Genomic DNA, 14,274 nt, shown 5'->3' on the forward strand with positions numbered 1-14,274 from the left:
ATGTCGAATGTGCAAGCGTTGCGAGGCTGAAAAGACTCACTCGTGACTCGGCGCACTTTGAAGGCGAAGATTTGGATTTTTGGCAAGCTCATGTAGATGCAGAAAACAGGACTGTGGCGGTGAGCACGGGCAAACGAATGACGAAGCGCAGCTCTTCTGCGGGTATACGGTGGGAACAAGGAGCGCAAACGAGCCTATCTTGGAGGCTGGAATGCTAGACATCGAGCTGCATTGGCAAAAGCAGAGAAAACGCGGTCAGTGAACCGATGCGCTGCCGCTCGGTGGAACGTGTAGAACTGACTCACATAGAACAACAAGGGCTCGCCGGGACCTTTGATCTCCGGGATGGTGCACTTCAAATCAAACGCCTTTGCCAGGAGCACCTTGAAGATCTTCTGCACGTTGATCGCGTGGCTGGTGGAGCAAAAAATCAATGGAGCCTTCATGGCCTTGCTGAACCTTCGAGCTTGTTTTGTGATTTCGTCCTGTTCCTCTCTCGGGAGCGTGGCGTAATGGTCGTACTTGGTGCCGACGAGGAATGGAATCGCGGTCTTGTTGAACCCGCGCGCTTGCCTGTACCACTCCTTGATCGAGTTCAACGTGGATTTGCGCGTGAGGTCGAACATGAAAAGGATGGCAACTGCGTCGTTGCAGACGAGTGGAAGCATGTTGACAAACTCGCGTTGACCGCCCAAATCCCAGATGCTAAACGTGATTTCCGTGTTGCGGATCGAAATGGTCTTTTCCATAAAGTTGACTCCGAGCGTTTGGATGTAGTCCTCGTTGAACGAGCCTTCGACGTAACGCACCATGAGCGACGTTTTGCCGATCTGCGAGTCGCCTACCATGCCCACTTTCAGGATCACACTGTGGGTACAGGCAGAAAACAGACAAGCAAACCGATACCAAGCATGGTGAGCGCAACGGTAAGAGATACATTCCACAACGAGCGTTTGATACTTACCTCGACTTTTCGCAACTCCCGCCGCTAGATGCATCGTGGCTGCTGGACGATGATGCGGCGGAAGCCGACATGGTCGAATAATGAAAAGAGAGAGATGCTCGTTTGTGATGCGGTTATGACGCTGGTGACCTGATGTATGCCAGCGACGATCTCGTTGGGCTGATGTCAGACTCGATTCTGGTTGTCGGGTCACTGCGACGTTGCGACGTTTCAGCGCTTGGTGCGATTGACGAGCTGAGCTGATGATGGCGTATATGGCGACGAGTGTAGAGCAGGATGATCAAGCGTGAATTGCACAGCTGAATTCGGAAAGCGTGTCAATCACAAGCACAGCTCGATGACAAGCACAGGCCTTTGATAGCTGCTGCAGCATCCAACAAGCGTCCAATTGCGGGAACTGAAGCTTTCGCTATTTCCTATCCGTCATAGGCTTGGGAGCACTCACGACTGAGCACCAAGTGGGCTTTTACACCGAGTCACGAGTGTGAGGCTCGAGAGACCAACACTCACCACTTTTACAACATCACCTCGTGCCTCGTGCCTCGTGCCTCGTGCGTCTCGTGTCTGCAGGCGTAGTAAGTCACGAAACAGTTAATTGCCAAAGCTCATCGCGTTTGTCACGCTCTTTCAAACCATTTTCGGTGCTGACACTCACGCTCACCTCACTCACACTCGTCACTCACACTCGTCACTCACACTCGCGACTGGCTCTTCCCACAAAATCACACAAGCACAACTCACGACTAACTCTCCAAAAAATCATCCGTAAAATCGCCGATGCAAGCGCAACATGCGCCCCGATGCATCCTCGCACCCTTCTTGAGTTGCAGCTAGCTAGTCGCCTATCACCCAGCATCCTCCTCTTCCTCCTTCTCGTCATCGCTCATCTCGCTCAACTTTCATCCGGCGTTGCATCCTCATCGGCCCTAACCATTCGAACGGCAACGCTCGCATTCGCATTTGCATTTGCATTTGCATTTGCATTTGCAGCTCTAATTAAAGCACCACAATCTAGCTCATCGTTCGGTCCCACCTGCAAACCCTAAATCTCAGTCAACTCCTCTCATCGCCTCCCTCTTCCCCGATCTGACCTTTGATGAGACAAACATGCCGCCGCGATCCGACTACGATGCCCTCTCTGATGTCAGCGACCTTACAGGCGAACGTTCCTCTCCCGAACAACACGAGGACGACGAAGAAGCCATGGCCTCTGCACCACACACGCCATCCAGAAAACGTCGTCGTACGATCCGCACCATCATGAACGACGACGAAGAAGACGAGAATGACGAGCACAACGTTGTAGATGCTCTGGAAGATGACGTCGAACCGCTGGACGATGACGCCGAGGATGTGGAAGATGATGATGCGGATGAATTGGACGACGACGATGACGACGATGACGACGATGATGAAGAGTACGACGCGCCATCGACGTCTCGTAGAGGACCGACGAGGCTATCAGGTCGTAAGTCGACGAGAAGCGAGGCGGATGCGCCGAAAGCATCGGCGACGAGGACATCGACTCGAAGTGCAGCTGCTCCCCCCTCGACGCCTGGCGGAAGCGCGGGTAAAAAGTCACTCCGCGTAAAACTCACACGCACGCCTCAGGCAGCAGCCAAAGAACTCTCGCCCGCACCAAAACCAGGTCGACCATCGCGATCCATCGCCACCGCCACTGCCACCGCCACTGCCACTGCCACTGCAACAGCTTCAGAACCTTCTCCACCACCACAGCGTCGCGCAAAGGACGCGTTCAAGGTGAAATGGAAGCCGCGTGCCAAGAACGCCAAAGATTCTGACGACGATATCGACGAGCTGCCCCCTGCCCCGGACGATGAACTCGACGATCAAGACGATCAAGACGTCTCTCGTGCGCACACGGCTGTGTCTGGATCCAACTCGGACGACTCGGCCTCGGAACCTGACGAAGCCGCCGCGCTCGAAATGCAAGCCATCATCGGCAAGACCGCACGCCAGCTCGCGCGCGAAGGCGGAGTAGAACAATCACACATGGAACTTCCCATGTTCGACCCGAACCGCAAGAAGAAGCTCACCGAAAACGAGATTGCACTGCGTCGATCCGAGACTGCGCGCAAACGCAAGAATCAGGTAGAGAAAAAGCTCGAAGACGACAAGGTGGAAACCATCAATCGCTTACTCAAAAAGCAGGTGGGCAGGAGTCGAAACAAGCTGCGCGCCGCAAGCGAGGAAGGCTCAGACGAAGAGGCGGAACAGGCCAGAAAGAGGGGCAAAGAGGAGATGTCCAGGAAGGCGTTAAAGGAGATGCCAGCTCCATTCTTCCGATACATTGACCGTGCAGACGCCAAAGTACTCGCAGTTCCTACAGGTCCCGTTCTACTAGACGACCTGCTAGGGCCCAATCACATCCAAGTCAACACGGCCCTGATCGAGCAGCTTGCTACACCCATCAACACTGATGCGCTCCCGGCCCACCAACACGCACACGCCCAACGCGCCAGAAACAGACTCGAGCAACAGGCAGAGCGATGGAAGCAAGATCACGCGCTCGATCAAATCTGGGGCCCAGAAGGCCTCTACGAATACAAGCTCCGCACCGTGCTAGGTCAGTCAAGAAAAGACTGGATCGCATCCAGACGTCCACCTACACCTCAACCCCAACTCCACCCCGAACAGAACCACTCCCCAGCCGAGGTCCAAGTCGAAACCAAACACGAGCACCACGCAGATGACCAACAAGACCAAACTCATTACCAGTCCTGAACACGCAACACTCGATCCAATCATCATCATCACATCCACTCACAACTCTTCTTCCGTGTCATTCCCGCCCGTCCTGAGCCACTTTGTGCAAACACGCTCACACTGATCAACAAAGCCAAGGCCCCGTAACAAAGCCAAGGCCCTGTATCACTTGAACTCGCACCAAAGCCACACTCTCAACTCATGTTGACCCAGCTGACGGACAATTCACACAAACCGACTGCTGTCTCGTGTTTCAGACCCCAAAAAATAACAACAATATTCATTCGAGCTGCTTGCCATGATACTACTACAAAAGCCGTTGACGAGAACACCCTCAACCCTGCGAGAAATCTGCGAGCGAGGGAAGGGATTGTGGCGAGTGCTGGTTGCGATATATGAGATGCGAGATGCAATGGGTTCCATGGTGGTACAAGTAAATATGGGGATAGTGTGTGTGCATGCTAGAGGTTCGTTTCAAGAGACATGAGATGGTCGCCATCATCATTAGCAAGATTGTGTTTGGCAAGCTTTGGTCGACTAAAACAGTCGCAGAGCCAGTCGCCAGCCCCGTACTGGGACGCACGATCAAACGAAGGGACGAAAAAAGAGCGCAGACGCGCCAACGGCTAGAGCAGCAGTCATCCAAGACAAAACGGTGCCGGTCTCGACGGGGCCAATAGATATGGGTTTTCTTGCGTAGCCATTTTCGGAAGCGGAACCAAAGGCAGAGAGAAACGGAGCTTGGTACGGAGAACGAGCCACGGCGCGCGATAGCGATTCAACAAGAACAGGCGGGATGCGGGCAAGCGCAAGAGGAGCGGCTGCGTGCAGCAACAACGAGACAAGGACCTTTACGAGCTCGTTCCAAGAACGAGCGATCCGTTGCCACACGTAGCCGCTCCTCATGCACTTGCCGCAACCGCCTTCGGCACCTTCGGCGCCTTCGACTTCTTGCCCTTCTTCTCTGTCTCGGAGCGTGGAGGTAGAGCTTCTTCCCAGACCTTCTCATTGAGGCCCTTGACATCGCGGATGTGCGAGCGCTTGTCATCCTGCGCGGCGCGCATAGTGGCCTCATAGGCCTCGGCACCCAAGATCTTGCGGAGCTCAGTCTCGTTCTTCTTCAACCAAAAGACGGGAGGAAGGGTGCGGACCATCTTTTCGCTTGCGGCGAATACGGCGCGATGTCGCATAGCGGGGGCTTCTGGGTCATCGCGAAGATCCGACTGCTTGGTGTTGGGCTGCATGGCGTCCTTGCGATTGTACTCGAGCCTGGCCATACCGGGCGAGAGGCACTGAACAAGGTAAAAAATGTTCTCGAGGGGCTCGGGAGTGTCGAGGATGACGTTGGGGTCACGGTCGCTGTTCTCACCGTCACCATCAACACGCACCTTCCAAATAAACTCGTTGTCGAGCTTGTATGAAGGTGCGTTCTCTTTGCGACGACGGAGCGTCTTGCGCTGTTTGCCTTCGTCGTGCTCGTCGGCCTTGTCTTCCTCGGCAGGTCGGCTGGATCGGTGGAAGTCGATAAACTTCTTGGGAATCCTGATGTACATGAAGCCGTCATCGGTAAAGGCACCGTGAGGGGCGTTGCGGCGGAGGACGTACATCTCGGTACGGGCCGAGTCGGCGCCCGCCCAGCCGGTAGTCTCGAGCTTCTGGCGCTGCTCGAGGATGAAGGGCCTAGCCTTCTCCCAGGACTCACGAGTCCAAGGCTTGGAGACGTGGTCGAGACGGACCATCTTCCTGGCCTCGTCCAGGACGGCATCAGAGCTGTCAAAGATCACGCCGCAGTCCTTGGGACCCTGTTGGATGGATGGATGGAAGGAGGAACTCGTTAGTCAATGCCTACAGAAAGGGTCGGTTCACAACGAAGGGAAGGGGAGGAAAGGGGTGATAATGACGATCGAGACAGGGGTTGAGAGACACGTACTGCATTGGTGAGGTCGACAACCTGTTCCTGGTTCTTGTTCGACTTCTTGCCCATTTTGAGGATAAGGGATATGTGAGGGGGAGGGAATTGAAGGGTTGGAGAAGGGGAGTAGCCGGTGCTAGAAACGCTTGAGGGGGTAGAGGGGTAGCCTTGTGCGGCTACGAGGAGGTTTGCTGGTGGTGAGGAACAAGAGGAACGACTAGATACTAGTTCGCTCACAGGTGATCCTGCTGGTGAGATTCGGGCGGCCGTGGGATAAATTGAACGGCGGCGAAGGTTGGCACTGGTGAGAAGATACTTTTGCGAATATAGAGATAGGCAAAAGGTGCGTCAGTGAGAGCGTTGTGTTGGTTAGCTGGCTTGTTGGTTGATGTTTTGAGTGCGGAGTGCGACTCGAGAAGCTAGATATCGGAAGTTGATCTGATGAGAAAAGGGAGGGAAGAGGAATTGTTGATGAGCGACGGGCTTTATACTACTGAAATGACGAGGGACCTCGAAGAGGCCTTGCTAGAGGATGAAGGCGAGAGTCACGGCCAGGCACTCGACGAGAGGCCGCACGGTCCATTCGCTTACCGACTGAGCTGACTGACTCGAGCATGCGGGGTTAGTGTAGAGAGGGGTGCAGCACAGAGCAGAACGATGGTGCGGAGCTGAGCTCCGCTTCTGCCAACCTAGGGCAGGATACCAGAGCAATTGCTATTCTCTCCGAGAAAGTGGCCAAAAGCGGACAGACTCACACGAGCACGAGCACATCAACAGGCAGCCTTCTGTTTCGCTTCTCTTGAATGCACAAAGTGTGGGGACAGCGCAGAAGCACGGAGTCAGCCGAACACTGGGTCGCAGATGGCGCAAAGACTGGCTCCAAACGCAAAGGGAGAGACAGAAAGCGCGAGAGGGACATGCGGTGACGCTAGAGTCGACTGTCGAAATGCCCTGTCTTACAGCAGCATCAAGGTCGTTGCCAGACGAGCTCTGTCTCCTCTGCTCGTTCGCCTGCATGGCCAGACTCGGTTTCTCTCTTGATCCGCCTATCTGGACGATAGCCCCCACAATAATGTGATTGTGTGTGCGCTGTAGGCAGATTAGTTCCGAGTGCTGAGACTCTGAGCCGATTTTCTGCGTTGCTTTGAACAAGTCTCGGTCATGCAGTTGTCACTGCTTCAGCTGCAAAATAGCGCGCCACCTCTCTCTCTCTCTCTCTCTCGAATCACGCTCTATACTAGCAAGGGCGACACACAGTCGTGAGTCAGCAAGACGTGGCGACGACTGTTGTGCAAAGTGTGGTCTTTGTCTTTGAGGACATGCTTCGTTACAAGGACTCTGAACAAGGCTTTAGGCGGGGCATCCGCCTCTTGCTGAGTCTCGGTTGGCACAGGCCAAGGTCAGGCCATGCGCCGAAATGCGTAGTCAGATGTTACAAGAGCGGCAGCAGAATGCCGTAAAAGGGAGCCAAAGTCTCAGTGGTTGCTGTCGCTGAAGTGCAGGTCTAGGCCTGGAGCGCGGTCTAGATAACTTGGGTTGAGGCTGACGGAGCGACAACGACGCTCGGGGCAACGGGGCTTCTCCCCTCTGTCGAGTCTGCTCGAACGAGAGTCGCTGTTCTCCAACTGAAAGAACCACCTCGCTCACCGCTGTTCGTGCTTGCTCGCCTCACCCGATACTCTCGAGATGCAGTGTTTTCATTGCGAGACCTCGAGATGGATCCCCTTGTTCAGATACTGTGCGGAATGCCAATGGATGGTCAAGGGAGTGGATGGCCAGTGAATAGTCAGTGGGACCAGTGGAGGGCTAACACGGATAGGGTCTCTGGAGCGAGCGGATCATCAAGCGGCTTTCTATGCCAAAGTGACAGGCAAAGGTGCATAGACCCACACAATAACCGACCTTGGCCGCGTGACTTGCCATCATCCTGCACGAACACAGAACGATAAGCTTTTCCAGCTGCTCTCACGACTCGTGACCAAGGCACTTGCCCAGTCATCACGACCTCCACTTCACATCCAACAGAAAAAGTGTGGGGTAAAAATGCAGGGTGCACTTTCTTTACCAAAAAAGTTAACAGCCGCGTGACCTGTGGTTTGGCTGACGTCTCGGCCTGTCTAGAGCGAATCGCAATCACGAATCACAAACTGTGAAATGCTCGTCTCTCGCCCGACACTCACGGCTTGGCGAGTAAAAGGTAAGACAGTTGTGGAGACTAAGGTATATGCTTTACTCGCCAAGACAGCTTCAATACCGCAACCACGAATGGTAGACTGGTTCAACGGTGAGCCAATCTCCAGCTTTTGTTAAATTTGCGACATTGCGCGGAGATACTCACATTGACCTGCAAGTGTTGTTGTCGTTACCGCTGCATAGTTCCAGCGTTGCGTGCGTGTGTGTGTGTAGGTGTCTACAGCTCGAGAGGATAGCTGAAAGGCAAGAAAGGTTTCGGTCTAGGAGATGTAGGGTTCTGTTTCTTAGGCGCTGGAGTCTAAGAGCACGGAGGTGCGTGACACATGATTGTTGGATCGGATCGACGGCTCGATGCTGGCTCTTCACGCTTGACACTGTGCAGATGAATCTGCCACTGCGTTCGAGGTAAGAAGTACTCCGTTTTCAGGGCGGATCAAAGTCTACACTCTGTAACTTCAGAGAGGGAGCAACACGAACATAACAACACATTCATGATTGAGCTCTGGCGAATCGCGAAGCCTACTTTGCCTTGATCAGGTGGATTGATGCGCAACCTCGGTATGATTTGCATGCCAACTAGCATCAACACAGTAAAGAACCAGTGCCACTTTTGGCTGCAACAGTCTTAGCACCGGACGTGCCCATCTCTCGAAGATCGCACATTTCGGTCGGCAGCTACGCAATTCACCATCTTCTGGACCACTTCTCGGCCAGCCACGAGCAGCAATCGTGAATCGTCGTGGACTCAGCTCGGACTCTCTCGTATGCGGAGACTGTGAACACCATCCCTCGAAACAAGTCCTGCTGTCATTCCGATAACCCTAACGACCTTCTGTGCCATTTTCAATGGGCGCCTACTTCCATACCAACCAAGTGTAACTTAGCGAAGGGCGTCTCTCTTGCTGCGCAACGATACTGTAAAGGGAATCACGCATACATCTTCCGAGCTTGAGCGCCATGTATGGCGACTCAATTTGGGCTGCCTCGAGACTTGGGTGGTGGGCTCGGTCCGAACGACCGTCGACGGCGTCTTCCCGATGCTACGCGGCCGTCGATGACCTGCCGCACAGCCAGGTTGTAGGGTGGCAACGGGATAGCCGTCCGACTGCACATGTGACGTCGCCTTGAAATCGCTGCGCTATGCAGACAGATGAATGCACGAAAGCTAAAATCTGAAGCCTGTGTCGAAGGTGTTCGGCGGTAATGAAGTTACAACTTCATGTCAGGAAGGCGACAGCAGAACGAGGTTGAACGCGCGTCGCGAAACAATCACGAATCACGAATGAAACGTTCCCCATCCTGAGCATGTTACTCGGAGTCAAATTTGGATGAACTCGACCATGAGGTTAAATTTCTAACTCTTGAGCTACAGGTCAGGATGTTGTTGTGCATGTCGAATGTGAATTTGAACACTGAAGAGCCAAAAATCGCTCCCAAAAATCGCGGCAAAAAATGCACGAGGAAAAAGCTCATCGCGCGATCTGTTCACGGTCACCGGTTGGTCAGCCTGCCTTCATGATTCCTGATTTTCGAAAGTAGAAAAGTGGAGGTTGTACTAACCTTCCTTACTCACGACTTACGACTCACCCTCCGAGACTGTTGCGCCTCCAGCCGTTCAGTTCTCAGGGTTCTTGATTTAACCCTTACCATTCGTGATTACCATTACCCAGTTCCGTATCATCTCCATCACCATCGCCGTCAAAGACGCTCACTGGGCCTGTCGGTTTGCGCGTCTTTCATCATCATGTCGATCCTCACCTGGATCAAGGACGTGATCGGTTTGGGCACGCTGCCGAGCCCACCTTACTCGCCAGCTCAACTCTACTCGATCGTGCTGGCGAGTTTCAAAGCGTGGCCGTTTCTCATACCTGTCCTATCGCTCATCAACGCGCCTCATGGCAGGTTCGCGTTCGATAGCCTGCTCAACATCAACGGCAATCTGGGCTGGTTTATCATGGAGATTCCTTCGCCCATCTTTGTGCTGCTTGGTGCGCTCTCCAAGCCGCTCTCAGCTTCGGTGGTCAAAGGATCCGGAGAAATCTTTCCGCCGTTGTCGGAGCTCTTCTCGCCTTCGATCAAGCATTTCTTGGCTCTGCCATCGGCCAATCAGGTGCTGGTGGTGATGTTCTTGATTCACTACTCGCATCGTGCCGTGTTGCAGCCATTGAGGTCGCCCAAGCGCTCGCCGCTGCATATTTCGGTGCCGCTGTCAGCAGTGGCGTTCAACTTGATCAATGGCTTCGTGATGGGTAGCTGGCTTGGTGGAAGGACTCCCTGGTCCGCACTTCCGCAACCTGCCGTTGCTTCGGCTGCTCTCGCCGCTGTCAGCGCAAAGGCAGGCAACACAGCTTCAGCACTTGCTGCGTCAGAGCTCACGCGAAAGCTCATTTCCACAGGAGCCGCAGATGCAGTGGGAATCGATGCACCTGGTCTTATCTCGAATTCGGTGTGGAAGAGCCCCCTCTGGTATTTGGGTCTGGCAGGCTGGGCGATCGGGTTTGCCGGAAACGTCATGCACGACGAAATCCTGATGAACATTCGCAAGCCTAACAAGCAAGCGCAGTCATTCCAAAAGCGCTTCGACGACAAGACGAGTGTGTGCAAAGGCACTTCCAAGTACTCGATCCCGCGCGGAGGTATGTTTGAATACATTTCATTCCCCAACTACCTGTGCGAATGGTTCGAGTGGCTCTCATTTGCATTCGCCGCCATCCACTCGTTGCCCATCTTTACCCATCTCAGCATCAAGGACGCCATCGCAACAGCACTTTCGACACCACCCTGTCTCTTTCCCTTTGTGCTCATTTGCCTTATGGCTCCTAGAGCTACCAACGGTCACAAGTGGTACAAGAGGACATTCGGCGACAAGTTCCCACGCGAACGCAAGGCAATCATCCCTTTTGTCTTTTAATACCTTTCCGAAATTACCACACTGTATACCCAGAGCTGCTGGTACAACTTTTGTGCTTGGGTGTACACGACGGCGTGAACCGAACCGATCCGGCACTGTGTCATGTACGATGACGATGGTAAGTTGTTATGCATTGAAGCTAGATACTTGGGTGAGGTTTGCTAGGTTGATATGGGAATGAGGGGGAATGGTAGCGGTATACAAAGGTGAGGATCCGAATGAATAAAAAGTTACGAGTGACGTTTATAAATTCTGCCCTGATCTAGGGGTTCAGTGTCTGTGAATGCTGCTAGCTGCGAAGCTTGGACCTCGTTCGGACAAGGCTGCTTTGACAGGGCTGCTGGAAGCTGAGCGATCTGCGCCCAATTCCATTCGGACACGCTTGTTGGGACTGGCAATCGTAGCTGCTCCAGCCGCCGCAGCCACGGGTCGCTCTGATGCTGCGCAAGAAGCACCGATCGACTCTGCTGCTACGTTGTCGGCGCTCCGCTTCTTGCTTGGGCTGGTGGAGGATCTGGATACAACAGCGGTTGAAACGGTCGAGCTACCCACGCGGCTCCAGAAATCGGCGTAGCTCATTGCTCCACCTGCAGCAGCATTGGTAGAAGATGCAGCTTGCACTGAGCGTGGAGCATTGCTGGCACCATTGATGCTGCCGTTGTTGTTGGGCGATGGTTTGTGAGCATCACCCGTTCTGCTCGCCGAAGAATTGGCGCTGGTATTGGGTGGAGAGATGGGCGTTGATGATGTGGATCGTCCGCGCTTGCTCGTCAAATATGAGGTGGCTCCGGACATGCTGCAAGCCGAAGCAGGTGGAGTGGCGAGGCCATATCCGCCAAACACATCACCACCCTCGATCTCGATCTTTTTGACAGCAGCGTCCCTGAACAACCTCGATCCAACACCGACCTGGGATTGCGTAGCGGCAACGCTCGGCGTCGTTGGCGGTTTTGAGTTGCTGTTGTTGTTGCTGCTGCTGCTGTTGTTGTTGTTGTTGTTGTTAGGTGACGTTGATGTGCTCTTCCTGGCAGCTGCGGTAGCCGTGGCCGCTGAAGAAGTTGCGTTGCTCGTCTCGGTCTGATTCTGCCGATAGTACAGGTTCTCTACTTCTGAGAGCGATTGTTTCGACTGTGTATAGCAGCAGAGTGTGTAAGTAATAAGTAAAGGCGAGGTGAGCTGAGCACTCAGAAGGAGGAATCGAAAGCGTTAAAGGCGATGAGCTTACCCAACCATGCTCGACCTTGAAGTTAGCATACTGCAATCGTGTCATCAGATGCTTGGATAACTACGAAGCAGAAGAAACAAGAAAGAAAAACATGGCCGCATCAGTCTCCTGTCAGCCACAGAGGTTGCACAAACGCTGAAAGGAATGGAATGCTTACCGCCAAGAGTCGTGTGCGTTGCGCATGTGCCTGCTTTCTTGCTTTGCTAGGAGTGATGGGCGCATTGGACGATGTTGATGATTGCAACGGCGCGAGCAGAAACGGCTGCGACAAATTGGTGGCAGCGTTTGCTGATGCAGGAGGCTGAGATGTCATGGTGCAGGACTCGGTGAGACTCATAGGGAAGCTGAGCTGTAGATGTGTTGCTCGCTAGCTTTGCCACGCTGCTCGAGCGAAGGAGGATGGGCTTGTTGAGACGCTGCAGCTGCGGTGGCGAGGTGTGCGAGCGTCGTGCAGGGCCCCGTCGTCAGTGGTGATGGTGACGAGTGTAGGAGAGATGGATGTGGAGAGGATATCAGAGGTAATTGGGCGAGCGTGGTTGTGTTTGTGCGAGTTGGAGAGAGAGAGAGAGAGGGTCCGCAGCTGACAACACGATCAATCACGAATGAACAACACACATACTGTACTTGTACAGTCCAATCGCGAATTGTACACACAACTCGTACCTTACCAGCTTGCTTTTCTTCGAGATCTGTGCGAATTACCGGATCTTCAACGCAGCTCGCCTTGCAGCTGTCCATACACACAAATACAACACATTCACACCCGCACACGCTTATCACTTATTTCTACAGCCGTCCCTCCTCAGCCGCTCGGTTCTCTCTTGTGTAGCAGAAGCAGCCACCAGCAAGCTCTGAGTCGCCAAGAGTGCTTTCTGGCTGATGCAATTTTTCGCTTTCTCACAGTCGTGAGTCTTGGAATTTTGCTCTGTGGTTCTGCAGCTGCAAAAGGAAACTGGGGAAAGAAAAAACACCCGCGTGTAGGCTCCGTTACTCAGTCCACGCGCCTCACGTGATGACAGGGTGATTCGTGATTTCGTTTCAGGGTGGAGGAGCTGTGGGCACGCGAAGGCGCAGTCGTGAGTGCAACAAAAGCTGTTAGATTTGTTCAGAAATTCGATGTCTTTGAGTCGCACGTCGCGGCTCGTTGCACGGGCCCGAGTATGAGGATCGTCTTGCTTTCTTCGCTTCTACAGCACTCGTGACTTTCAGACAACCACCCCAGCGCACAGTCGACATCGAACACTCCTGAGGCAATCCTTCACATCAGCCAGAAGCGGGAAAGAGAATTGGCTCCTTTCGGTCCTTTCCTTTCGGAAAGCTATCGTAAAACAGAACACGATACTTGTTACAGTTGGTCGATATGCCAAAGGCAGCAGGGCCGTCAACGACATCGGCAATCGAGCGACTATCACTTGGCTCATCGTCGAGCCCTTCCACCTCGAGGCCATCGCACGCACTACCAAGCTTCTCAAGCTCAGTCACGGCAAGTAGCGATGAATCTCACGTTGGATCCTCAGCATCGCTCGTACGATCGGAAGTGCTCGAACTCGCCACGCCTTCACCGCACTACGTTGATAGTCAAGCGCTACACAGCCTAGCTACCGAGATGGTGGCCACACTCATCCACAGTTCCGGCTTCGTAGCTAGTAAACAGTCACTTGCACGTCAAGAGCTTCAACTAGCAGGAATCCAGCTCCCAACACTGAACAAGGCGCCCTCCATGTCGACAACTCCAGGACCTGGCTCGACCACCTCCTCGGTTTCTTCTCCATACAGCGAAGCTGTGCGATCGATCTCTAGATTTGATGCGTCCGAAACACTCTGCGAAGTTGAAACGCTGCTCACAGCTCGACTCGAAGGCATCGGATACCAGGTGGGCTATCACATGACGGAAAATCTCGCGAGGGATCGAGTAAGATTCACAGACACGCTCGATGTGCTCAAGTTTGTCTGCAAAGAAGTCTGGACGGCGGTATGGGGCAAACAGGTGGACAACCTGCGCACAAATCATCGAGGTGTATACGTGCTGCATGATAACCAATTTGCACCGTTGAAGCACGTGTCGACCGCCCAGGGTGCGCAAGTGACGGCAAAGGAGTCGAGAGTGTTTTTGTCATACCCCGTGGGCATTGTTAAGGGCGCGCTGGCGCACTTGGATGTGCCTAGTACGGTGGTGGCCGAGACAAATCAGGCTCCACAGTGCACTTTCCATGTCAAGACTCAAAAAGCCGTTGGTGGAGCATCTGGTTCAACGGCACCAGCTGGACCTGCGCCCACGGCGTCAGCAACCATGTAGACTTGTGTCGAACAAGATATACCCATCACAAGTCTCACGTCAGATT

At 53.8% G+C, this 14,274-nt stretch overlaps 6 protein-coding genes across 7 annotated transcripts; 3 read left to right on the forward strand and 3 right to left on the reverse strand.

Annotated features, from left to right (window-relative positions):
• Nucleotides 1–214: 214 nt before the first annotated feature.
• Nucleotides 215–1,035, reverse strand: UMAG_11050 (Ras-GTPase; the record flags this gene model as incomplete). The annotated part of the gene is made up of 3 exons (XM_011392231.1): nucleotides 215–226; nucleotides 306–867; nucleotides 965–1,035. 3 exons carry the CDS (start codon nucleotides 1,033–1,035, stop codon nucleotides 215–217), a joined length of 645 nt encoding a protein of 214 aa, XP_011390533.1.
• A 1,036-nt stretch (nucleotides 1,036–2,071) lies between these two features.
• Nucleotides 2,072–3,709, forward strand: UMAG_04013 (uncharacterized protein; the record flags this gene model as incomplete). The annotated part of the gene is made up of 1 exon (XM_011392160.1): nucleotides 2,072–3,709. One exon carries the CDS (start codon nucleotides 2,072–2,074, stop codon nucleotides 3,707–3,709), a length of 1,638 nt encoding a protein of 545 aa, XP_011390462.1.
• A 567-nt stretch (nucleotides 3,710–4,276) lies between these two features.
• On the reverse strand, nucleotides 4,277–5,675 carry UMAG_04014 (uncharacterized protein; the record flags this gene model as incomplete). Of its 2 annotated transcripts, XM_011392161.1 has the most annotated exons (3): nucleotides 4,277–4,512; nucleotides 4,668–5,493; nucleotides 5,622–5,675. In XM_011392161.1, 3 exons carry the CDS (start codon nucleotides 5,673–5,675, stop codon nucleotides 4,277–4,279), a joined length of 1,116 nt encoding a protein of 371 aa, XP_011390463.1. The 2 variants fall into 2 exon arrangements, with proteins under 2 accessions (XP_011390463.1, XP_011390464.1); XM_011392162.1 differs by lacking the exon at nucleotides 4,277–4,512 and having other exon boundaries at nucleotides 4,594–5,493.
• Nucleotides 5,676–9,540: 3,865 nt separating this feature from the next.
• Nucleotides 9,541–10,707, forward strand: UMAG_04015 (steroid 5alpha-reductase; the record flags this gene model as incomplete). Its single annotated transcript, XM_011392163.1, has 1 exon — nucleotides 9,541–10,707. The coding sequence occupies one exon, from the start codon at nucleotides 9,541–9,543 to the stop codon at nucleotides 10,705–10,707; it is 1,167 nt and encodes a 388-aa protein (XP_011390465.1).
• A 270-nt stretch (nucleotides 10,708–10,977) lies between these two features.
• Nucleotides 10,978–12,245, reverse strand: UMAG_04016 (uncharacterized protein; the record flags this gene model as incomplete). Its single annotated transcript, XM_011392164.1, has 3 exons — nucleotides 10,978–11,835; nucleotides 11,933–11,992; nucleotides 12,090–12,245. The coding sequence occupies 3 exons, from the start codon at nucleotides 12,243–12,245 to the stop codon at nucleotides 10,978–10,980; spliced, it is 1,074 nt and encodes a 357-aa protein (XP_011390466.1).
• Nucleotides 12,246–13,292: 1,047 nt separating this feature from the next.
• UMAG_04017 (uncharacterized protein) lies at nucleotides 13,293–14,228 on the forward strand (the record flags this gene model as incomplete). The annotated part of the gene is made up of 1 exon (XM_011392165.1): nucleotides 13,293–14,228. The coding sequence occupies one exon, from the start codon at nucleotides 13,293–13,295 to the stop codon at nucleotides 14,226–14,228; it is 936 nt and encodes a 311-aa protein (XP_011390467.1).
• Nucleotides 14,229–14,274: the final 46 nt, after the last annotated feature.

The sequence above is a fragment of the Mycosarcoma maydis genome, chromosome 11 (assembly GCF_000328475.2).
Source record: "Mycosarcoma maydis chromosome 11, whole genome shotgun sequence".
In the NCBI taxonomy this organism is placed as follows: domain Eukaryota; kingdom Fungi; phylum Basidiomycota; class Ustilaginomycetes; order Ustilaginales; genus Mycosarcoma; species Mycosarcoma maydis.